This window comes from Cololabis saira, chromosome 3, assembly GCF_033807715.1.
Source record: "Cololabis saira isolate AMF1-May2022 chromosome 3, fColSai1.1, whole genome shotgun sequence".
Taxonomy (NCBI): domain Eukaryota; kingdom Metazoa; phylum Chordata; class Actinopteri; order Beloniformes; family Belonidae; genus Cololabis; species Cololabis saira.
Window position 1 is genome coordinate 32,248,229 of NC_084589.1, and position 25,740 is coordinate 32,273,968.

At 39.6% G+C, this 25,740-nt stretch overlaps 1 protein-coding gene across 3 annotated transcripts; it reads left to right on the top strand.

The window, feature by feature from the left end:
• Positions 1–4,158: 4,158 nt before the first annotated feature.
• Positions 4,159–22,497, top strand: stk40 (serine/threonine kinase 40). Of its 3 annotated transcripts, none has more exons than XM_061717259.1 (11): positions 4,159–4,379; positions 7,971–8,097; positions 8,590–8,675; positions 9,185–9,328; positions 10,983–11,207; positions 11,393–11,445; positions 15,104–15,219; positions 17,615–17,759; positions 18,154–18,273; positions 18,483–18,567; positions 18,791–22,497. In XM_061717259.1, exons 2-11 carry the CDS (start codon positions 7,980–7,982, stop codon positions 19,007–19,009), a joined length of 1,311 nt encoding a protein of 436 aa, XP_061573243.1. In that variant the 5' UTR covers positions 4,159–4,379; positions 7,971–7,979; the 3' UTR covers positions 19,010–22,497. The 3 variants fall into 3 exon arrangements, with proteins under 3 accessions (XP_061573243.1, XP_061573242.1, XP_061573244.1); XM_061717258.1 differs by having other exon boundaries at positions 4,159–4,370; XM_061717260.1 differs by lacking the exon at positions 4,159–4,379 and adding an exon at positions 7,566–7,688.
• The last annotated feature ends 3,243 nt before the right edge of the window (positions 22,498–25,740 follow it).

Consider the following 25,740-nt stretch of genomic DNA (forward strand, 5'->3'; position numbering starts at 1 on the left):
AGAACAAACCATATAAAATGACACGGTGCAATTTATTTATTTGAGAAAATTCAGAAGCTGTTTGAGAAAACTAAGTGTGTGATTCAGTGGCACTGTCTTGGTGTTCAGCTAGTCTCTGATATATCTGCATGGATGAAGGAATTCCACCTTCAACTAATAGCTCCAATAATTGTCTGTTTATCATTCCAGATAATCCGACTAAAATAAAGATTTAAAATATCAGCATTGAAAAAGCATCTAAGGAAGTTTGCTAAAAACTTGGATTTAATCAATTGTAGATTGTGGTAGATTGTGAATAGCTGTTCTTCCAACACATTTTCTTAGTTGTGTTTATTTGCTCTTTACAACATATAAGTCAACCCATATCTCAGTATGCAACCCAAGTCTTGCGAAAAGCCATAGTTATCTTTATCTCTAGCAGGTCACCCTGCGGGATCAGTCAAACTCTTACACATGGTCCAGAACAAGGCGCACAGTACATAAAAGGAAACATGTTTCACCACTACTCTTTGACCTCCTGTGGCAACCAATGACTGCCTATATCAAATTCTAGTGACTAATGCTTACATAATGAATGATGGGCCTGCACCCAGAATGTAAACTCACTCGCAAAACCTTATGCTCCTTTCCAACCACTCTATTCTTATGATCCCTCTTGCACAGGGTAGTTTCAGTCCAGTCTTCGCACTTATGGTTCTACTAAATGCTAACTTTGAGAATCTTGTGAGGACTACTCTCTTTGCAGAGCAACTCCTCTGGTAACAGGAATAACTTACACTTGCTTTGGACGTCTGCTTCATCTATCCTGGCCACCCATCCTAATTCTTTTACTACTTGATGTAAAGCAGAGACAATCTTCAGGAAGGGAATGGGTTTGGCTCCCCAGGCTATGCTCCATCTGTGCTATGGCTTAAATAGATTAAAATAGATTCATCACTTCATGCGTGTACCACAGTTTTGTAATGTACGGAAACGTACATGTTGTTCCTTACTTGTAAGTCACTACAGATAAAACAGTCTGCTAAATTACTGTGTGTGTGTGTGTGTGTGTGTGTGTGTGTGTGTGTGTGTGTGTGTGTGTGTGTGTGTGTGTGTGTGTGTGTGTGTGTGTGTGTGTGTGTGTGTGTGTGTGTGTGTGATAAGGAGCAACAGCTGTTTCTCTACAATTAATGCTGATGTCTTTTCCTTTTGGCATTGTGTTAACAAACCCTTAAATTTTCCAGACTAGCAAAATATAAAAAATCTATGATTGAATAAAGGCAGTCTCACACTTGCTGATTATCATTAAGTGCATTTTATGAGCAACACCTCGGTGATACTTATGCCCATACTTCCTTCAGAAGCAGAAATGTGAACGTTACTGATGAGTACCAGAAGATATTCACTTACATCGTGAAACATAAAGGTAACTTAAAAAGGGTGTTGGCTACTTTCTGTTTCAAACAACTACCACTCAATAACCAAATCAGATCACTAAAAGCAACGTGTATATTCTCCACTATGAAACACAAACCACAGTGGAGATCGCCATGGCAACAGAAATAAGTTGCAAGCACGATATTTGGAGGCCTGCAGACAACTCAGAAAGTGACTGTCTGCACTTCCCCGGGTCAGCCGCACTTACACATGAACACAGTCGAAGCTGTGGAGGCAAAAACGGAGAGGCCTTCATGGAACGGGGGCCAGACGATTCTGGTGAGGCTTTCCCAATAATGCTGCCAAAACAAAAACAACAAACACTTATTGACCTGACGGTACTTAGTAAAGAAACCGAAAGCAGAGGATTATTTCAGAATTTCCTTGAAAAACAATATTACACCATAAAGCTTTCCAAATAGGTCAACTGGTAGGTTTCAAGGTTAGAACTTGATGTGAAACATGTGCACAACACAAATGTGATTTACCAACATCATAAGTTAGACCATATCCTCAAAGACTTAATAATAAATAAAAAAATAAAAGATGGAAAGTCTCATACTTGACATCAAAACAACTAGATTACAGAAAAACAAAAGTATTGACAAGTAAGCTCAAATGTTTCTCTTTGCATGTCAAATATTTGATGTTTTTCTCATAAACCCACATTTTAGTCATGATTCAGTTTCCTCTTTGAAAAGCGCGGCCGGGCAGGGAAGTATGAAGCCACAAGCTGACACGTTTTTCATGTGGCTAGGGGCATATGCTCTGCTGAGTCAGGGCTGGTGCAATCAAACGAGCCCCTGCCATTTAACTTGTCCTCTCAGTGTCTGTCATATCCGCCCACTGCTTGGAAACTGGTAGCTGTGGGTGGAATTGAAGATGAATCGGTTGGTCTAAATTGGGAATATAGGTGGGCTCTCCTAAATGTCACTCAACTGTATACTTGCAGAGTCAATGGGTAACCAAATGACTTTTTTGCATCCTTAGTCTATGGATGAGTGTTGAAGGAAATGACATTGTGTCTTATCAAATCATAAATCAACCACTTATGTAGCAACAAAAACATTTTTCAGACAGAGTTCTTACTGAACCCGGTATTGCAGTTTCATTCACTCGTACAGTATACCTAAAGTAAAATGCAGTATGTATCGTGCCATGCCAAAGCATGTACTGTCTTACATTGGGCAGAATTTCAAATATCTTGAGTTAGCACATCTATTTAATCGGCTTAATTTCCAGTAACTGCTGAATAAATAAATACATAGATTAAGTGTCTAAACAGATTTTTGGAAGCTGATTTGACTTCTAGAGCATACACACAGAGCAACATTTTATTTGTAGGGAATCATTATACATGTAAATACAAATTGTTTTCATGGTTGTAAATATTTCATTATTTCATTTTGTTTATTTTTGTGATTTAAGTATTTTTCATGGATCATTATGGACTGCTCTATCATCCTTCCAATGGTAGAAACATATATGAATATGCTGCAGGTTTTTTGTTGACTTGTAATCATTGTAAAACCTCTTTTCATTTCATTTCAGGTTTCAGTGTCTTTCTTTACATTATCATCATATTTTAGGTACCTTTGACGTAAGTCAAATTTTTTCTTTTTATTTATTTGTTGTTTGGAGCCAGTTTGTCTCTTTAATTATTCTGATAATTTTGACTGATTTGTTAAATGTGTGTGCTGACGTTCAAAGAACAGATAAGAACAGTGAATGAATGAATGAATGAATGAATGAATTTATTTCGAACATGTATATACAAAATAAAAATAAAACAATAACATCTTCATATGCACATAGGTTCGAAAAAGGAGTAGGACGAAGTATACACTTTTTCCTAGTTCCTACCCCTTTATAACTCTATGAATTTACATTATTGCTATTATTATATCTACACAATATCCATATAAATATAGTCTATATAAATACTACGTAAACATGCCTATTACTACATATTTATCCATATAAGTATATAGAAAATATAAATATTACATAAAAATTATATCAATATATAGAAAATACAAATATTATATAAATCTATATAAATATATACTATATAAGCTACATACATAGCCCTATAAATATATATATATATGTATATATATATATATATATATATATATATATATATATATATATATATATATATATATATATATATATATATATATATATATATATATATATATATATGATACATACATTATAAATATATAACATATATTACATAATTAGAACTATCCCTCTCAACATATAATATATACTACATAAATATATAAATATATCTTAAGCAAGTATAATATACCATTTTTCCCTATTTTATTTGTGTATCACACTCCCCGTTAACCCATTTCCTCTTCCATATACCTGTTTATAAATATTTTTTTGTATCTCTTTTTAAACAGATTTATGTTAGTACTTTGTTTCATTTCCTGGTCCAAACTGTCCCACAGAGTCACTCCACAGTTCGATATGCACATGCTTTTCATTGTCCAGTGATATCTGCAAGAAATCAAAACATAATATTAATGCATCAAAATCTGGCTATACAACTCAATAATATGATGTAATGTTTTCATTAAGAAACGTTTATTATGCAAAGAATGTCATCATCATCATCGTCAATGTGCGAACGTTCACCAGGGGAATCCACGGCTCCCATTGGTCGATCGCAGCTGCCAATCAATCCCCTGCGTGTGCGTCATTTCCGTTGTCAGGTGGTGCTGTCGCTGTGGAAAGATGCGATCAGCGACGAGAGGAGGCTTTTCCTTAATTGCTCATTTCAGTAACAGAGGCTAAAGCAACGCGACAAATCAGACCTCTGCGGTGTGCCCTGGTTTGAAGCGTGAAGCTCAGCTACACCGACCTCAACGTTTACTCAAGAAATGCCCCTGTTTTAAGGAGACGACGCAGATCTTAGCCGGCGGTTTTGGCTCGAGGTAAGCGAGGTGGGGACTCCGGTGCTATCTGCTAGCCAGCTGGAACGGCTGATTTATGGTCCAGCGTCACACCGACGCAGAGCGCTACGGCGTACAGTGCGCGTCGCCGCGTACCCTACGGCGTAGGCTCTGCGTCGATTTAATTCAGGCTTAACGCTGCCTACTTTGTTTAAATGGCCTCTTCTCGGCTGCCTCGCAGACTCTGCTTTTCTCCGTCTGTCTGGAAAAAAACAACACGTTTAAACCTAAAGTACATGTTGAAGTAGGCACTTGGAGGACGGCTGCTTTGTGTAGTTTGTGTTGAAAGTCCTGGTCGGGTTGCCCTTTTGTGTGGCCGGAGTAACATTATCCAGTTAACTTTGTTCCTGCACACAAGGACTGCTTTAATATATAATATTTAGGCATACAAGCTTAATACTTTGCCTAATATTAACCAAATGCAACAACCTGTGCAAGGATAATCGTATAGATATTCATGCACGATACATATGTATGTGGTTACTCTATATAGACTTTTTTTTAAGCCTAAATGCTTTAAAAATATGTATTCATTTATTTATTTTTGGTTAAATTCTAAAAACTCTAAATTATAAACTCGTCTCGTTTGCATTGCTCGTTGCCAGGTCTGTGTCCAGACTTTTTGAAGCAAAATACTTAACCTGCTGTACTCTACTGCCCTTATTTTTAACAACTTTTTATTATTTTACCTCTTTTCTTATCATTTTATTTCATTTATTTGTTATTTAAGCGTACTCTTAAATCAGCAACTTGTGCTTTTTATTATTTTACCTCTTATCTTATCATTTTATTTCATTTATTTGTTATTTAAGCGTACTCTTAAATCAGCAACTTGTGCTTTTTATTATTTTACCTCTTTTCTTATCATTTTATATCATTTATTTGTTATTTAAGGGTACTCTTAAATCAGCAACTTGTGCTTTTTATTATTTTACCTTCTTTTCTCATAATTTTATTTCATTTTATTTCTTATTTACTGTCTAATTATGTCTTGCCGCTTTTAATGTCGATGTAAAGCACTTTGAATTACCTTGTGTTGAATTGTGCTGTATAAATAAACTTGCATTGCCTTGCCAAAATGGTATTAAACGCCGTGCACTTGAAGTTGTTTTGGTTAAGTGATTTAAAGCGTGACCTTGTGTCCACAGCATGGTCAAGGGCATCATTGTCTCGATAAAGTGCAGCCAACAGCAGCGTTTTCTACGGGGAAAGGAGTGTGTGAGCTGAAATGAGTGACAGCTTTCTAGCGGAGGGTTTGGACCCCAGTTTGATTTGCTCGTGGAGTTATTATAGTTTGCATCCTCTCATCTCTATAAACTTTTTTTTTTTTAAATAACCTATGAGCACTCCCTATCATTGTCTATTTTTTCTTTTTGTCCATCTTGCTCCTAGCTTGATTTTGCACTCGAGCATTTCTTGCAAAGCCAGACAGTTGGGAGTCTGGGTGGGAGGATATAGAGACACCTACGTGCTTGTTTTGTTCTGATACTATTTATGGAGCCCACATTTTTCGTGGGCACTAGCAGCTCTCTCTGCTGCTTTTTGGTATGATATGATTCAGAGGCTGTATCTGTTCTCGTCCTCCCTGTGGTGCAGTCAGAGGCAGAGGCGGTCATGCTTGCCAGATCACTGGCTGTGCAGAGAGGCACAGCAGTGTCAGGAAAAGATAGCTGGGTGCTGTCATTGCGCTGATGTCATTTAGGTCGCTGTGTGCAGTAGTTGGTTACATTGACCTTTGCTTTTTAGATGTGTGTGAGGTTGGCTCCACCGGCGGCACTGCAGTTGGTTGTTACCTGGTAGATGGATAGCCTAAGCCTTGGGTCAGTTTTGCAGCGTGTTATTTAGTGCTTTCTATCAATGGATCATTGGAGTTGCACACTTCTGAAGTGCATGAGTTAATAGGAATTTTCTTCTTTTTTTTAAAAAGCCAATTTATCTTTTTTATGAACATCCTTTTTAGCACTGGCACCACTGGAAGTTGTATGTGCGCAGTCACTTACTGGAGTTTCCCTCTTTGGGAATCATGAATTGCAATTCTTGATTATCCGCTTCTTTGCATTCTCGAGAGAAAGATTGTCTCTCATTACTGGCTGTGTAACTTGCTGTCACTCGGGCTTGCGCCATAAATGCTGTCAGAAAACCTTAGCTCATCAGACTCGGTGAGTGATGACTAGCGGAGATGGAGACAGATGGGTGATAGACATGGTGATGACACTGTCTACAGTCTGGGATCACAAAAAGCCTCATGGAAGTGAAAATTTATATCAGCCCTTACTGACTGCCAACTGTTTTGCTTCCTCTTTGTCCAAAAATGCCAACTGGTGAGTGGCAAAACGATTGGTTTTGAGACAGGAACATCGCCTTATTGATTGGTAAATATTTTTGGGTTTGTACTACTTAGCCAGACTGGTTACATTTTCTGAATTTCCTTTGTGCACGGTTGTCAGCTCTTTTCATATTGCATAATTTGTGCGTTGAGGTGCTGTGGACTGAAAGGTAAAACCAGTAGTTGACTAACGGTGCACACGACAGATGAAGGACAAGTCATTCGTTGCTTTGTTTTCAAATATTCCTTTTTATGATTCTGATTGTTTTTTTTGTTAAGTAAATTCCAAATCGGTAAGATGCGCATGTCAGTCTTGGAACCCTACAGTCGTCACCTTGACATAAAAGCGTTTATGCCCGATGAAAACCTGCCGACAGCTGAATGCTGAATTTCATTTTAGGGCATTACTTCCCCATTATGGGAAATGGGTGCAGTTTCATAACAAAGGAACTGAGTATCAGTTAACAAGGCATACCTTTCACTCCGATTTATGAAAGCTCAATCAGATATGTCATCCCGATCATAGCAGTTTGTAAAAAAGAAAAAAGTAAAAGGCGATGTGTCATGGTTCTTTTAGCATGTGAATTTGCCTCTTTATTGTAGGGCAAGGGTTTGGTATTTTTACTTTTCAGTCTTGTTAGAACACGCATGTCCTTTCAGAGGAAGATCTGCATAGATAAGCTTGCTGCACAGATCCTGAGATAGAGCAGGCAGATTAAGAGCACAAGGATTTCCCTAAACCCATGTCCACAGCTGCACAGAAAGCTAAAGATTAGAGAATCAAATTAAAATGCTTCTGTGTAAGATTTTTTTTTTTTTTTTTTTAAATGGGCCAGAGGCATGCATTTGCATGCAAAATTCAGATTGTGGCACATTCATTTGGCCTGTTGGGGAGATTGAATCTGAGGTGTTGCCCTCAACGCCAGCAGCCATTATTCTAAATGGAGCTGTAATGGCCTCACATTCACACTGAGGTGAGTAAATGTGAGGGGAGGGACATTTCAAATGGGCTGGGTGGAGTTGCCCTGAGGTTTACCTCCTTTCACTTCTGTCCGCTAAATGGTGTGTTCTCAGCCAGCCTTTATCCTCTACAGTTCTGAGAATAGACTTTAGTTTTGAACAATATTATTGACCATTTATTAAGACATTTTATTCCAGTTTATTTTTTATCTGCATGTTTTCAGCCATGTGCATGCACTTTCCCTTTAAGTCGACTATCTTTGTCCCATGAACTAATCAGATTTGTTCCCCTGTAGAGCTCCAGTATGTCCAAGCGGCGCTCGTCGGAGAGGGGGGCTGGAGAGACATCAGGCAGGGCCAGCAAGCTGCAATGTCCTGGGATATCCGGCAGTAATGCCAAGAGAGCTGGCCCCTTCGTGCTTGGTATGGAAGCTACTTCTTTTCTCAACCTGCTAACACCCCCCACTCAAAAAAAAAAAAAAGAAACGGCATCTGTTTTGTTTAACATTGCATCTAGTGTGCATCGTGTAACCTGTGTGTGACCTTAGGGGACTGGGGAAAGGTATGTGTGTGTGAGTGGTCGGGTATCTGTTTGTACATTTTTGGCCTACGCAGGTCTGAGAGAAGAATGTTAGGAATTTTTTTGATCCCTGTAACATTTGCCAGAAATGCCCCCTGTCTATGGTGGGACAAGGTTATTTCCTCTCTCTGGATAATGTAATTCTCCCCTATACTCTGGAACATATGTGTTTTTCTGCTACATGACTTGCAACAGTTGGCACCAAAGAAAACATTACACAACGGTTGTTAAAGGTACATGCACACACAGTCCTCAATGAGTTGTGGAGAGAGCACACACTCCAGCATGGAGACAGCCTTTTGGTCATGCAGCTGTTCTTTTTGTTATCCTTGCAGGGCCTCGCCTGGGCAACTCTCCAGTACCAAGTATAGTGCAGTGTCTGGCCAGGAAAGATGGCACGGATGACTTCTATCAGCTCAAAGTAAGATTTTTGGACTCTTTAAAACCTCAAATACTCATTCTCAATTTCTATTAATCACCAAACCTTTTTTTTTGGGTTCACATTTTATTGCCCCTCTTTCGGTCCGATAAAGATGACAAAACATGAGCCAGTTTGTTTACTGGGAGCCATCCACTGTTTTTTTTAAACAAGGATCCCCCCCACCTGGAATGTCAGCTATTAACCCCAGTAATCATGGTGTGGGTCAGTGCGTGACCCTCCCCTCATACCCATGACCACAGTGCTTCTGTGTCTACTGCAAACCATGATGCAGCATTCCAGCTGTTCCATGACAACCCCAGAGTGCTTTTTTCCCTTTTTCTTTTCAGTTCAATTCCGATGTGACTTGACGCCATATGTTTTATTCATTAAAATGTTCAGAGCCAAAACTGAAGATTAGCTTCATACCAGGAGGTTAAAACTCTCACACTGTATGCTCTCTGGATTTATAACCTAATGTTTGCTCTGTTGACGTGCGTGTTTTATGGTAGATCCTGACACTGGAGGAGCGAGTGGACTCGAAAGGGGAAACTCAGGAGGAGAGACAAGGAAAGATGCTGCTGCACACAGAATATTCTCTTCTTTCTCTGCTACACAACCAGGATGGAGTGGTCCACCACCACGGCCTCTTCCAGGTAGACTGAAATCTGCAAACATTTACCCCATACGTTATATTTTTGCATATTCAGAATTAGGGCTGGGCGATATATCGAGATTTTAATATATATCGATATATTTTCAAACACGATATGGTACGAGACAATATCGTTTATATCGATTTAAAAAAAAAAAAAAAAATGTTTTTTTACATTTTTTTTTAAAATGATTTTGATATAACTTATTTTGTGACAAATTGACTTGAATGTTTTATTTGAGATTTGCACAAATGTTTTGTTATTTGGACAACTGTCAACCTCAGTGGAAAAGTCTGCCTGTTACTGTCTACATTGTATTAATTGCAGTGTATTTTAATTTAATTGTTATGCAGGAAAGGGATATTTGTTTTATTTTATTCAAGAAGCATTTTTATTCTATATATGCAGGCAGTTTATTTTTATTTCATTTGTTTTATACATTTTGATATTGTGCAGACCTCTGTTAATAAAGGAACCTGTGTTACATTTGGCACGAGGCTTTGTATTAAAACTGACTGTTTTTTTAAGGGTTTGCCTCAGAAAAAAATGAAGCTAACAGAGATGCTATGCTATAATGCTTTGGGGGAAACCCCAATTAAGGCACAGAAAAAATATCGAGATATATATCGAGTATCGCCATTTAGCTAGAAAATATCGAGATATGACTTTTGGTCCATATCGCCCAGCCCTATTCAGAATTTATATTCAGTCATCTTGGTTTTTGACGTGTAACTTTGCATCATGCATGTGAGCATTTGGTGTAGCCGAGCTTAGTCATTTCAGAGTTTCTGTCACCTTTCAGTTTCGGGTTTCACCGTTGAGTCTTTTCAGCTCAGTAACAGCAGTGGTCATTAGGGCTTGTCATTAGTCTAGTAATATCTGCTTGTATTTTCTTTATCATGGTTGTTGCACTACCATTAAAAGCACTATTTATCTCCAGTCATTCTGTGTTCAGAGCTCCATCCATTCAAACCCCCCACACCTGGCGTCCCATCTGCCTCCTCCACTCAACTTTGTTATTGTTCCATCACACCCCTCCACCTCGATTCGTTTTCCCTCTTTGTCTGTCGTTCACATCCTGTCTTTTTCACTCCGGTATTGCTCTCAGAATAGCAGCACTGGGCTATGCATCCTCATTTATTTATATCTGCAGTATTGATTGGGTTATTATAGTTCATCTCCACTGTCAGAAAACCCGTTCATAATGTACTTTTTCAGAGTTGCTGACTGCCAACCTGATAAAAATAAATAAATAAATAGTCTAGCTGTGTCAACTCTGCTTAAGCTGGAGTTGGAGGAGGAACGACCTTTGTCATTTGTTCTCACCCACACACTGTAGCTGACTAAATTTCTTATTCATATCAGCTACACGCAGGCTGTTGAAAGTTGACCTTAACCTCCTTCACTGTCTCTTTCCAACCCAAAGGAATCTGCTTGATGATTAGATTAAATTATTAAATTAGATTAAATTTAATTTAGTAGCGTAATCTGTTCCATTTGATGTACTCATAGATGTTTATAGATTAACCTCATTTTGATCAGGTGCAAGCAAAATGTGCATCTAAAATACACACACTTCTGTCCATTTGTGAAGTAGGCAACGCCTTAATGGTTCTTTTTGCACGCTTCCTTCTCTCTGTTCATGGTTCTCCAGGACCGAGCCTATGAAATTGTGGAGGACATGGAGTCCAACAAAGTACGGAAGATGAAGAAGCGGATCTGCCTTGTGTTGGACTGCCTGTGTGCTCATGATTTCAGCGACAAGACAGCAGATCTAATAAACCTCCAGCATTATGTTATAAAGGAGAAGCGGCTTAGCGAGCGAGAGGCCATCGTCATCTTCTACGACGTGGTGCGTGTGGTGGAGGCACTCCATAAGGTCAGTTGGAGTTAGTTTGGTAACTCGTCCAAAGAAAAAGTTTTCATTTAACAATGTTTTGATCAACTACAACAGGAACTACTTTATTATTGTTTGTTCTTTGCGTGTCTTCGTGATTACTCATTTCCCCGGCTCATGTGCCACTCCCATACTTATTTTTTTTCTACTCTCTTTCCTTCTTGCAGAAAAACATTGTGCACAGAGACCTCAAGCTGGGAAACATGGTGCTGAACAAACGGTAAGGGTTACGTCTCGTCAGTCAGTTTGCTGGCGTATATCCTCAGACGTTTCAGTGGCCCCAGCAGCCTGGATCCAGTGTGCATGCTGCTTTACAGCCAAGCAGAGGTCACATTCTTAATTTAAGAGTAAGATCAGACTCAGGAACCTAAAGGCCTGTCTCTTGTGCTCCATTCTTGGCCTGTGTCGGTGTGTTGATTCATTCCTCATGGTTGGGGTTTTTGAATTGGGCACTAATGCTAAACAGAACAAAGAATATGCTGCCGTTCTGTTTTCATTGGGTTTTACAATGCACTCAGGACCCTCCTAAGGGCATTGCACAGTTCAGAGGGGCTGTGCAAGATGGAAAATTACTCGTTTGTAAACTCTGTATGAAATGGTTGGTGTGGGTTTGCATGAGTGAAAACGTCTTTCTCACTTTAAGAAAACTTCTATTTTTTGCCTATTTTTTTTTTTTTGTCACAGACACAAACTGAACTCCAAAAAGAAGTATGCAGTCTTGGAGCCTCCTCTTATGCATTCTGCAGCTGCTGATTTATTTGGAAGGACTGAATGACTAAACAGACTTTCTGTTTTTACACTAACGTGAGCTTGATTTATGGCTCCGTGTAGAATCTCGCAGGACCTGCGCAGGAGGCCGTGTCACTGTGATCGTTTCTGTTCTTGTGTTTGATGTGTCAATTTTGGTCTTCATTTACAGTGTCAGCATGCTAGTTGAGGTTGATTTCCATTTGAAGTTTCTTCTTGTATATCAAATCCAAAAGGGGTAGTTTATGTTGAAGGTGGTAGTAATAAGTGTAACAGTTACTTCTTATTGAAGTACCTGGAGCCCTGCATATAGATCCAATCTACAATTTGTCTCTCAGAAGCATTATGATTTTACAACTTGACCAGACTGCATTCCTGGGGAGTTACACATAGCATGACAACTTTGTGAAAACGGTTATAATACTTGCAACTTCTTACACATGATTAGCATGTCTGAGCACATACATTTTCTGCATATACACTGTGCGTCTCCTATATCAGCAACGTTAACCGCCAGCAGTAGGAGAGTTGGTTATGTTTTGGCTAGAGGGGGGCGGGGAGAGGAGCAGACGAGCAGAACACTCCGTCCCAGCTGGAGACAAAGGAGAGGCCTGCCAAAGGCCCCATAGCTCAGAGCTGACTCACCACAGTGCAAGTCACACACACTTGGATACACATGCGCACACACACACACACACACACACACAGTCATCATTTATTTACCCTGTATTCTGCCGTTGTTCCTTTACTCTGAAATCCCTAACCTTGACCCCGTATCAACTTTGCCACACGTATCACATTAACTTCCTCTCCTCCATTCATTCAGGCTTCATTATTGTCTCCTGGGGGTCCTGCCCTAGATGTGTGTGTGCTTGTACAGTCAGCGTGGGAAGAACGTGGTCAATTTAGACGCAGATTGACTCCGAACCTCCCTCTTGTTCTGTGGTGCTTGTCATCATTCTGAGAAATGTCTTAATGGCATGAAAAAAGCTCAGCAGTTTATGCAAGAGTGATGCGATTTCCTCTTGCAGAGCCAGCTGTTACGAAAGCAGGATGTTGTTAATCAGTGTGCAGGGTCACTGACAAGGTATTTTTTGAGTTTTTGTTTTTTTTAATGACTTCCCAATTTAACTGGATTTCTGTGAATTAACTGCCATTTGGGTGGACGTTACATCCAGGTAGATTTTAACTTTAGTTTCTGAAATATAATGAAACTGAAATAATTCCCTTGAATCCTCTGTATAAAGCACATTTTGCACTGAGGGGCATTAGCCAAACAAAATTCTGCACTAATGCACATCTTGCATAACAACGATTAATATTTCTTAAATTGCTAAAGCCTGCGTCTTGTTTCAGAGCACCAGGCCCCAACAGTTTGGAGAAATGAAATTTGGCCGTCTCTGTGGAAGTTGCTTGCCCTGTGTTTAACCTCCCTTCTCATCAGCTGGTGTATTTTCAACAGAATGCGGTGGGAAGGAAAAGTCTCAGGAGTTGTTTAGGACTCTGGTTTCCTGACTTACCCAGGTTCACGTGACCAGGAAGCGGAGATGATGTGGTCTCTCTGCAGTCCTCTGGGACCTTTGCCTCACGAGGCAAACATGCAATTTCATTTAGCCAATCTCCGGTGCAAGAATAGAAGCCCGGGTCATGATGCACACAGACAAAAGAACAGACTGCTTCATAAAGGAGTCTTTTCTTTGGAGGGTTCCTTGAAGCATCACACTCTGGTGATTTGGCCTATCCTTGCGTAGTTCACAAGGCCCTTGTATGGTTGCAAAACGGTGGAAAGGTTTGAATCGCACTAGAAGCTGGAAGTTATGTAGAGTGAATGATCTACGGGGAGGCTTGAGATTGGAGCATTTAGTTGTAAATTGAGTGTTTAACAGTAGTTGGCTCCAGACGCTGTAATGGGAGCAGTGAATATGTGTGATGGAACAGGGTGTGAAAGTGAGAGAGAATAAGGGAAGCTGTTGACCTCAAGCTTTTTAGAAAGCGGATGTGGGTGAAAAGCGTGATCCAGAGAGGACCCAGACTGTAGACGATGGCTACTTTAGTGTGTGCTAATGTGCCTTTTGAATGCATTTCTGTGCGTGTCCACGTGTGCAGTTAGGGAGTGACAATTCAAATTGTGCATTTGTGTACATATTTTTGAATCTTCTTGAGCTTTAAATATATATGTATATATGTACATGCTCGTTTTCCAGTGCATCACTGTTTGGGCTTAGTCATTGCAACAAATATCATAAGCCACTGTTTGACTCACATGTTTGTCGAAGTACAGCTTTATTTCGATCTCTGGTGAAAGAGCACAGTCCATAGTCCCACAGCTCAAGCGAAGTCTGGTTTCACTCCGTCATAACTAAACTAAGTTGATTTTGATGACCTTTTGTGACATTGTTTCTAGAGGCTCCAATTTAATTCATAGCAGTTGAATTTTAATATGTCACTGTTTTGAATATGAAATTTTTGTCGTCTTTGTGTCTGTAGGAAGATGGTCATGAGCTGGAAAGATGGTGTTAATCATTAACTAACCCTTTGTAGAGCATTAAAGCTTAAATAGACGAAACACAAACATGAGCACATGCATTACACTGGATTATTTCATATAAGAGTATTATCTACAGTAAATCCTAAAAGCAGCATGCTCTAGAGTCTAGAGGGTCAAAGGCTCTCGTGTCAAAAATAGTAATCTCTTGTTTGAATACAGTGACATTTAAGACGTCGGGCTGCTTCAGAAGCATTTGCTTGTGGATTACTTCTGTACATCTAATGATAAATCCATCTACCTACCAAGGGCTTCCTTGCAATAATAAACTGCTGTAGCTTAAAGTAAAGTCTAATTTATTCTCTGCTATGCTTTGTCTTGTTCTTATTTTAAGTGGGTTTAGATTTAAATTTAAAACTTAGATGACTGTCTTACAAGTAAAAAGCGATAAATTATATAAGATTTAACTGTTGAAATCATGCAAATGTCGTGTGGACAACCAAAATCTTTTAGATCTTAAAGAGTAACAAAACTTGCAGGAAAGTCTCACGCTTTGAGCTGTCAGGTTGTAAACTTTATGAGCAACCAAAGGAGGAAGTATTAGGAAATAAAAATATAAAATATATATGGTTTTATATGCTTACAGGACTCACCGTATCACCATCACCAACTTCTGCCTGGGGAAACACCTGGTGAGCGAAGACGACCTGCTCAAGGACCAGAGAGGAAGTCCTGCCTACATCAGTCCAGATGTATTAAGTGGTGAGTGAAAAATATGATGCATGTAGGGCTGTTCGATTAATCGATTTTAAATCGTAATCGCGATTATATTTTTTTTTTACCTTGTCTGCACACATGATTGTTACCATATTAATGATTGATGGAAATACCTATCAATACCTGCGACAAGTGCCCCATGGGAGAGGCTCTTTAGTGTAGGAGGGGGCGTTGTAACATGCCACCGGGCATCCCTCAAGCCAGATGCGGTAGACCAGCTCGTGTTCCTTGCAAAAAACTTGCAAATGTGAATAGCAAATGTAATGACTGACATTACACACCTCTACCTCCTTCATGGGTTGCATTATTATTTAGCATGCAAAGACCCAGTTTAGTTTAATTAGAAAATGTCTTGTTTTATTTAATTGGAAATATAACTTACTGTATGTTTGCAAGTGCTGATTTGCTGATTTTTTTTTTTCCAGAGATAAAACTTTATATTTTATTATATTTTTTTAAAACTTTTTTTCAACTTATTTTACAGAGTTTTGCACTTTATTCATTCATTTTTGGTTTAATAAGAGCAAAGTTTGCACTTAAAGCCCAATGGGGCAAATGTTCAATAAAAAAACAGCATATTTGAAATCATTTCTTTGCCTTTTGTCAATTCACAAAATAATCGTAATCGAAAATCGGATTTTGAGAGAAAAAAAATCGAGATTTTATTTTTGGGCAAAATCGAACAGCCCTTGATGCATGTGCTTTTTTTTTTCTTAAGACATTGTTTACAAATTGCTATTTCGACAGTTAGACACGTGCAGAAAGCTTCCCTGATGTTTAGTCATTAGAGGAGTGTTGCTCTGTATTTGGCACCTTCAAATGTCACTCACAAATCGCACCTGGTCTTGCGGTGATTGATCATGTGTACACAGATGTGAAAACCTTCACCACCACTTACTATTAGAAGTGAAACGAAATGGGATGGCAGTATGTGTGAACACAGTGGGCCGTCGTATTTACAAAAAGTACAGAGCAGCATGTTGTGGTTAAAGAAGTCACACTTTATTGATGCATGTCTCAAGGGGATCTTGGAATTCAGGGATTGTGTAATGTTTGGTAGTCTGTCAAAGGTTTGATTTCCTGATTGTTAAGAAATAAGAAGGATGTTGTGTCGCAATCTTGGAGTGACAAAAGCAAAAATTAGATTATTTTTTGTAATCATGGTGATTCTGCATTTTCTCCTATGCGGCGTTCACAAAGGAAGCTCTTTCTCTTTGTCTGAGAAAGCAGAAATATGTTTTTGTTGTTCAAGGTTCCCATAATTTGCCACATGCCAGTTAACACAGATGCTTAAGCATGGTCTTCTATGAAAGACCTTAGTTGGATGAGTTTAATCATGGATTTCCTGAGCAATATCCTGGACTGAGTACAAGATTTCAAACACACATCTTTCCCGTCCAACCAGCTGAAAACCGTAGATAAAGCCCCAGCGTACATATCTGCATAACGTGAGAGGCACACAATTAAACAGAGCTTCAGTGACTCATGCACAGATGACTCACTAGAGGGAAACTACTCCCATCTACTCCCTTCCCCCGCCTGTGAGTGTGTGTGTGTGTCACAAGCTTTAACATAATTGCTGGCTGCTGTTGCTGCCGCCTCCCTGGCTGTAACAACACTGCCGATGGTAGTGCACAGCCATGATGCACCTCCCTCAACAACTCCAGTTTATTCATTTTAGAGCCCCATTTGGTTTATTGTCTGAGATTTCATTACAAAACCATTGACTGCATTTTAAAAGTATGTTTGTCCCTAGGATTTCTAGGACACATAATTAATGTGAAGTCATTGCTTGCATTTGTGATGTGTGTTTTTGTTCATTATTAGACCTGGTGCATTGGCTGATATTGATATTGATACATGCTAGGGCTGGGCGATTTTGGAAAAAAATAAAAATCCCGATTTTTTTTTTTTTCTCTGAAAACCCGATTTTCGATTTCGATTTCGATTTTTTTGGTAAAACTACAAAAGACAATAAAAAAAATGATTTCAAATATTTTATCTTTATTTTTAAAGAAAAATAGCAAACAAATGTCCCTATTGGGAATGAAGTGCAATTGAAAGATCCTGTAAATCCTCCTTGAGTTTAGTAAAGTGACAACATTTACAATTTTCTTGACCAAACTAGACGAGCTCTGTCTGTAATGCAGCCAGCTGCAAAAAATCGATTTTCCGATTTCCTTTTTTTAACATCGATTTTGATTAATAAATCCGATTTAGATTTAAAATCGATTAATTGCACAGCCCTAATACATGCTTTATCACTCACTAGTCACACCAGGCAAAAACCTTGATTGCACTAACCGTCAGCCTCTACGTATCACCTGCTGGTGCAATCTTTCATCCATATTTTTGTTTTTGACTGATTTCTGTCCTTCAGGTCGGCCATATCGTGGCAAACCCAGTGACATGTGGGCCCTTGGAGTCGTTCTCTTCACCATGTTGTATGGCCAGTTTCCTTTTTATGACAGCATACCTCAAGAACTCTTCCGAAAGATCAAGGCTGCAGAGTACTCTATCCCAGAGTAAGTATCTCACCTGCGGTGGATTACTACCACTACTAGTCATTTAGCAGGCGCTTTTGTCCAAAGCGACTTGCAGCACTTTACAGCACGAGTGATATTATCATGATAGCTGTGCTATCATGATAATATAACTCGCTTTGATGCTTATGTGTTGTTACATTGACAATTTTCCCATATTTTCCATTCACAATAAATGAATCTCTGTAGTTTTGCATCCTCTTTCTGATTTGAGGTCATGTGGTGTCAATGAAACACAGTTTTTATGCATCTGCTGACATTTTTTACCTTCACTTTAGTCATGAAGCATTCGCACTGTACTCTTTGCAAAGCTGACAGAAATAATAGTCAGTTTCCGTTGTTAAACTAGTTTTGTGTTCACTCCACCTTCTCAAAGGGACGGTCGTGTGTCAGAGAACACAGTGTGCCTCATTCGAAAGCTGCTCGTACTGGATCCTCAGCAAAGGCTGACTGCAGGAGAAGTGCTGGAGTCACTCAGTGGCATCATCGCCTCATGGTAATTACGCCCTCTGCTGGATGCTTGAAAAACTGCATTATGAGCGTTTCAGGTTTGAAGAAATGTTGTATTTGTATTGCCTGCAGTTGTTTTTTTGTTTTTTTTTACTCTGCTAGTGACCACAAACTAGTTGCACACATGTCATCCCAACAAATGTGATCATTGCTTTTTTGTTTTTATTTAAACGCGTTGTCTTTGCGCAATTGCAGGCAGTCTGTTTCCTCAATGAATGGCCCACTACAGGTGGTTCCAGATATTGATGATCAGGTCAATAACCCAGAACATCTGCAAGAGGTAAGACATCCCACATCTGTGCGTACAGGTCTGAGTAGAAAAGAAGTCTAGGTCATTCTGAGCAAAAATGCATGCAGGCTTTACTGCTAAAACACATATGATCCTCTGAAACAGACTGTTCTTTAACATCACAAGCTTTTTTCTTTTTAATTATATAAATGTTACCACAGCAACTAAAGAATCTTTTTTTTTTCTCTTCTTCTTCTTTTTTTCCTTGACTCAGGCCAAGGCAATCGAAGAGTCTTCACAGTACGAGTTTGAGAACTACATGCGCCAGCAGCTGCTGCTGGCAGAAGAGAAGAACACTATCCACGAAGCCAAGAGCTTTCTCACCAAGCGCCAGTTTGGCAGCATCCCACCTGTAAGGCGTTTGGGCCACGACGCCCAGCCTGTCAGCACGCTAGATGCTGCCATCTTAGCCCAACGTTTCCTCCGGAAATAGCCCCCCGACCCACTCACTCAAGCCTCTCTGGCCCAACCACGAAGTAAGGACACCTGCACAGACCAGAGAGGACTGAGGTGGAAAAGCCCCAAAAGTGAACTGGCATACAGGAGGCTCTGCATGAGCTGGCAAACCGACAACCCCATACGTGGGGTTCTGCAGGCTGGGGTAGAGCAGACATAAGGTGGGCATCAGAACAACTTTCCAACTCAGAGCTCCTCTCCCCCTGTAGGGATCCACCATACACATGGAAAGGCCTTGAGGGAACTCTGAAGCGAAGGCTCCTTGCCCTTAGGTTGTCCACTTCAAGTTCTTACTGTGCAACCAAACCCGGTGGCACAGTTGCACAGGGCGTAACACAAAGGTCAACAAGGCTCTGCCTGCAGTGTTGAAGAAACTATAATCCCCCGTCCTCTTCCTCCTCCATCTTTGAGATCTTCCTACTGTAACAGCCCCACCCCCCCTTTGATTCTGGGTCCCCTGAGCAATACAGGTCCAGAATAATGTAGCAACCCCCTCTCTCTCCTGAGTGGTTAAAGGTATTGCCTCTAGTCAGATTACTTGATCACAGATGTCACTTCTGTATACCTCCATTCCACCTTCCTTCTCACTCCTTCCTCTGTTTTCCTGTACTGAGAACGGTCCTCATCTTGTCCATAACTCTGACTTCAAATCAATCTACCTCTTTGTCTCTCTTCTCTGTTGGTAAACGATGCTCACTGAGACAAGGTATTGTAACAATTGAATTTTGATGCCACCAGTGACATAAAGCATTAATGTTTTCTGTCAGAGTGAACATGCTTTGAAACCCCTTTTTTGGTGGTTTCTAAAAATCTGAATAAGCTTTTTATCATTTACCTGAATAAGTAGCATTTTATCCCTCAAGTTGCATTGAAGAAAGACCTGAACATTAAAGCGTGTGAACACACATCCTTTGATACCTTTGGGATGCATTGTCCCCTGCTTTAGCTCATCCATGTGGAAATCTCTTTTTAGCATGTAAGCAACTAGCGTGAGATACCTGGAAGTCACAATGCCAAGAACTGAATGGGTAAACCTATACGATCCTCCATGCCAAGGCATATTGATGGTAACTCCTCCGGTGCCGCTAAAACACTGATCAGGCACCGTTATGTCTCTGTTGCCAAAAAATCCTGTCTTAAATTTACTCTTAGCCAAGGAAACTGGTACTCTCACTCATTCGGAATAATAAAGTGGCTTCCAGGTATCTTCCCGGTTACTCCTTATCCAAACAGATCATGGGACAAATGTTTTCAGTATGAATGTGAACTGTCATTTATCTGGTCTGATACATCTGCAGTATCCACGAGGGTGCATGGTGTGTGTGTGTGTGTGTTTGTGTCGGCGTGTGTGTGTTTGGACCAGGCATAATAAAGAGTCTGTGGAGCCGTCGAGCTGTTAACCCTTTGACGCTCTCTGACACTTTAAGCTTTCCTCCAGTCACCATGGTGTTCTGTTATCCGGCCTGCCGTCACTGGCAGACACTGTGAAAACCAGAGCAGGCTCCGCCGCGGCGGGGCTTGACCCGAATGTTTTTGGGAGTAACACGAATGCTTTTAAGATTGGGAAGGATCACATATCGATTGCCTCTCTTAAGCGCATCTTGTACATGCTTGTCTTATCTCACTATGTAGGCTCTGTGAGACTAACTGGTGGCTGATAATCAATACTGTAATATTTCATAGTTTAAAAGAAAAACAATTCAAACTCGCTGATTTGTAAGTTTGGATTCTGGGTTTGCTAAGCATTTTAGATGGAGTCTTCTATTATCACAGCGATTCTTTAAATCATGGCAACGCTACTAACCAGTGACTGTTAGGCATTTGTACACTGCATCTTGCCTTTTCGTATTGGTACCTGCTTTAGGGTCTTTAGACATCTTCCTATTTATATTCAAACTGATTGCATGAACATAGCCTTTGGAATTTTTCTGATATCTTTACTTGTTCTTTTTTGTTTTTGTTTTTTTTTCTCCCCTTGGAATTTCATGTTGATTTATTTATTCACGTGTGTGGACTTCTTCCCCCAAACCACTGGGGCTTGTGTCACAGACATTGATTGTAAAACTTTCCTTAAAGTTGTCAGAGACTTGGTGTAACTTTCGCCCGTGAAACAGGCCCCACAGCTGTTTGCTGTCTCAGCTTTAAAACGCATTGTTCACTCAAAAAGTGCTTCTACTTAAGCCATCTAATCTCCATCCTTTCCACACTCATTCATGAAAGAGTAGCATTTTGTTCTTTTTCCTCTAAAGATTACTTAAATAGTTCTTGCCATTCTGCCGTGACGTTTGTGGTCACCTTAAGCTACACTAAAATTGAGACTGACTTTTGCATAGCTCTATTTTTTAAAGAAAAAATCTCTCACATGTTGTCTTGATTTGTGGGAGGGGGTGTTTGTAGTGTATTTTGTTCCGCCATTACCCTCAAATCCCAACACAAGGCTGCATTCTCTGGTCAGTATGTAAATAATGTACTATCATGACTGCGCCAGTCGTATTGTATGTACAGTAGTTCCACCCAGTGACTTACCAACTCTGTTTCAACACATTTTTGATCGATGTGTATTTTAGGCCACGTTGGCCGTCAAACCACCACATCTGGAGGCTAAAATAATCTGAAATAATGAGAGCTGTCAGCTTTCTTGCACCTCAATGTGAATTCCATGGGTATACAGCAGTATTGTAGTCGTCTACGTTGTTCATCAGAAAACAGGTTGCCATCTGGACTCCGTAGCCCCTCGCTGAACGCTGACATCAAGTGACTGTCTTTCAAAAGTGTCACACACCATCTTCCATGAGACGTGGCTACAGATTAGTAACTGGAGGTCCGTAATTGTTGTTAATTGTCTCTCCGAATCCAAAAGTGTTTCATTTTTCGAGCTAGTGGACTGTTCCACGCTGAATATTTGTTTTACAGAGTTGTATCGGTAGACTGCATTGTGGACTGAAAAGCATGGACATTAGTTTGGTGTTAAACTCGATAGAAATAAAACATGTTACTGTTGCATGATTTTGAACCTGCAAGGTCCACCAGAGCAAAGTAAATTAGATTTTTTTTGTTCACCCCTTTGGGTCAAGAAAAGAACACACCTAGATCTAAAGGCCAAATTATTAGCCCCAACTGAATCAGTAGAACAACGTTATTAATGTTTATTATATAAATAAATTAAATATACCCTCTTTAAAAAAACAAAACAAAAAAAAACAATTTTTTTTCACCTGGAGTCTAAAATTGTCAGCATATATCTGATGTATTGCTGCCTGTTCTCACTGGAAACGTGGTGCAGGTTCTGAAAATGTGGTGGCGTTTAAACCCAATGGGACAATGTGTTGTAAGCTGCTTGGTTGGACATGGGCATCTAAATACAGAAAACTGATTAATTGTACAGATTAAAACATGTTTGTATAAAATACATATTTTTCTACATCATCAGATCTCTACATGCATGTCAGCAATAAACTTTGATATGGAAACTTTCAACTTAGTCTTGTCCTGAATTGTTTGTGCTTTAACACTAGGTGGAGCAATTTCTTGTTTCAACATTAAAAAAAAAGCAGGTAAAGTCTTAAGAAATCAACATACTGATTGCTAACCTGTATTAACTTGTATATTTTTCTACTAGATATGAAGTACAACTTGGAAGTACTTAAGTCTCAAACGCTGATGTGTACTTTTAAACCTTTTAAAGGTATGAAAATGGGAAAGAATACAGAAGCCATGATTCCTTGTGCTGCCTCAGTCTTGTGTGGATTTTAGTTTTGGGCTGGCTGAAGCAAACGTGCTCTAACAGGAAACCTCCTGCTGACTCCGGCACTAAAGTTACTCGTGGACTTCTCGGCTTACACCTCCACCTCCTCTCACCTCACCTGAGGTCCATGATTTACCACACATCTCTTCTAACATTAAAGAGGGTGCAGACCAAAAGCAGACCCAGACCAGGAAACTTTAACCTGGGCAGAGCTGATAAATGGATCCAGTCTGTGATAATGGCAATAGATGCATGATATCTCACAGCAACAGCTTTTACATCTTTCCTAACCCAAATGATTAAAAGCTCACGTAATGCTTAGAAACACGTTTTCAAGAAACATTTCCCACCCTTCTGTAGCTCGATTAGGTCACCACCGGTCTCCAAACATGTCAAGCCAGGGGGGATCGTCTAGAGCTTTCAGGGGTCAAAGTTCCACAGATGCTTTGTCCTCATAAATTACAACCATCTGGCCTCGAATAGGTCCTTCCTGACTTCATGTGTGTCTCAAACACAATAGTGTTCATTCTGACTGCATCAGACACTGTGATGTGTGTTGAATTACCTTAGAGAGAATTACATATTCAGTTTCGCTGGAAATGAGCCGATTCGATTGCACAGCTGCATAATCCTTGCAGTCGTGGTTTATTTCTGACTGAAGAGTGATTGTGGCAAACATCGCCTGGAAAAACACCCAAGTCATACATGCAAAACCAACTTTATGCTGGAGTAGAATAAAATCAAACATCTTTACCACATCAAATACTGCTGCAGCCACCCAAGACAGCTCTCATGAAATGGAGCAATCGTCGCCTCGAGGGGTTAAAACTTCAGACTGTTGAGTGAATAATGGTTAGAAGAGGTTTGCACCTTTTAAAATGTGCTTCTCTTTCCATGTGCATGGCCCACTACCCATGTAGATAATATTATTTGACTGTCTTGATAAAGTGCAATGCGATAAATGTGCAGTTTCTCAAATAACCACTAGGATTTGGCACTGAAAGTTAGTCAATCTCCATTGACCCCCTGATTAATCTGGTTATACTGTTCGACTGTTAAACTACAGGTAATGTACCTCATTAGGAAAAACGTGAATAAAACTACATATGTGTCCATAATTATCTAATAGGAGTTTTTTATGTTTATGCAAATGCTGTTTTTAGTTATATGGAATCAAACTTCCCAAGCCTCAACAAAAATACGACAGAAATGATTATATTTGGAAAGTCAAACCTTCTGGATGGCTATGACGCCGTTATTGACCGGTTGGATTCTTACTGCCACTCAGTTGCATAAAAACCTCTGTAATATTGACTGTATGTTTAAATTTAATAAACAGGTTAGTTCAGCAATTTATTTCCACACATGACTCCTCATTAACGTGAAGATCTACCTTAACAGGATTTTGAGATAGTTATCTATGCTTTTATTACATCTTATTTACGTTATTGTAATTCTTTGCACAAAGGGCTTGATCAGTCATCTCTTCGCCATCTACAGTCTGTTCAAAGCGCATGAACAGCTCGCTTTTTCACAGGGAAAAAAGACACAATCACAGCATATCACTAGGGCCTGTTTGTACTGGCTTCCTGTCCATTTCAGGAGCCATTTTACATTATTAAACAAGCTTTTTCTGGGGCCACACGGTTTTATGAGGGACACAGGATCGGCCAAGGTTAACAACGGCGCAGATCGAGTTTCTATGATGGATACATGAATTTCAGGCTGGTTAGTGAAGGTCGTTAACCACTATTATTAGGGTGAGACAATGACTTAAAACTGTCAGGATTTTTTCCTAGTGTTCTTGTTATGAATAGTACTTTTTTTTTTCTAATGCTTGGGGCATTAGGCAAGGCAAGGCACGTTTATTTGTGTAGCACAATTCAACAACAAGGTGATTCAAAGTGATTTACAAAGACATTAAAACATAAATGAAAAAGGATGATTTAAAATTTCAACAAAATACAAAGAAATAAGACCAATAGATAAAATAAAGTTAAAATAAATGAGTTTTGGAACTGCAGATTTGCAGCAGGTCCTGCTGAGACATCAGATCTTTTAACCTTGATATATTCTGAAGGTGATCGTAGGCTGACGCTGTTATTGCCTTAATGTCTTTTTCCAAATTTAGGTCTGAGTCCATCACTTCACCCAGATTTCTGGCACATCCAGTCATTAATCTCCCCAATGCATTTAACAGAGAGCCATTAGGGACATTGTGATAAGAAAAGCACTTTTTTATTTTTTGAAGGGCAAAACTGTCATTGCTGTTGTTTTTTTTTTTGCAAGAGACGCATTCTTCAGAAGTGGATGAATCGTTTTGGACCAGGGGGGAGCTGTTATTTAGCCATGGTTCCAGTAAGTCGGGTGGGGTTGCTATTTGCTGTTACAGGTCCCCAAAGCAGATGAAGGAGGACACTGGGACATTGGTGCATTGTCATACTGTTACATGTTTACAGCATGCACATTGATGTGAGCACTGGATATCTATACAGAAATGTGTTCTGTGTGGTCATAGTGTCCTCATTTTGTTTGAAATGTTTTATGGCATAAAACAATAACAGAAATAAATAAATATAAGATACAAAATGCAAATTAAGAAGAAGAAACTAAAATGAAAACAAAAGTGAATAAATACTCCCGCCAGCCTTCCGTCCATTCACTACTTTGTTGGAGTAGAGCGGGTACAAATTCATTTCCGTTACGAGGAGTGAGATAATGAAAATATGGGAGTTTAGCCATAAGAATATATGATGTAATTCTAAGTGGAGAGTGTTAGTAAGGTCACTAAGCCACATCATTGGGGTGGGTGTTTCTTTCTTTTTCCAATGCATGAGAAGTAACCTCTTTGCATGAGAAGACTATAGGAGAAGAAATCTTGAAAAAAGAGGACATGCTGTCCATTATTGCTAATGTGTATACAATAACAAATAACAAGAACAAAATCCTAACCAAATGTTTTT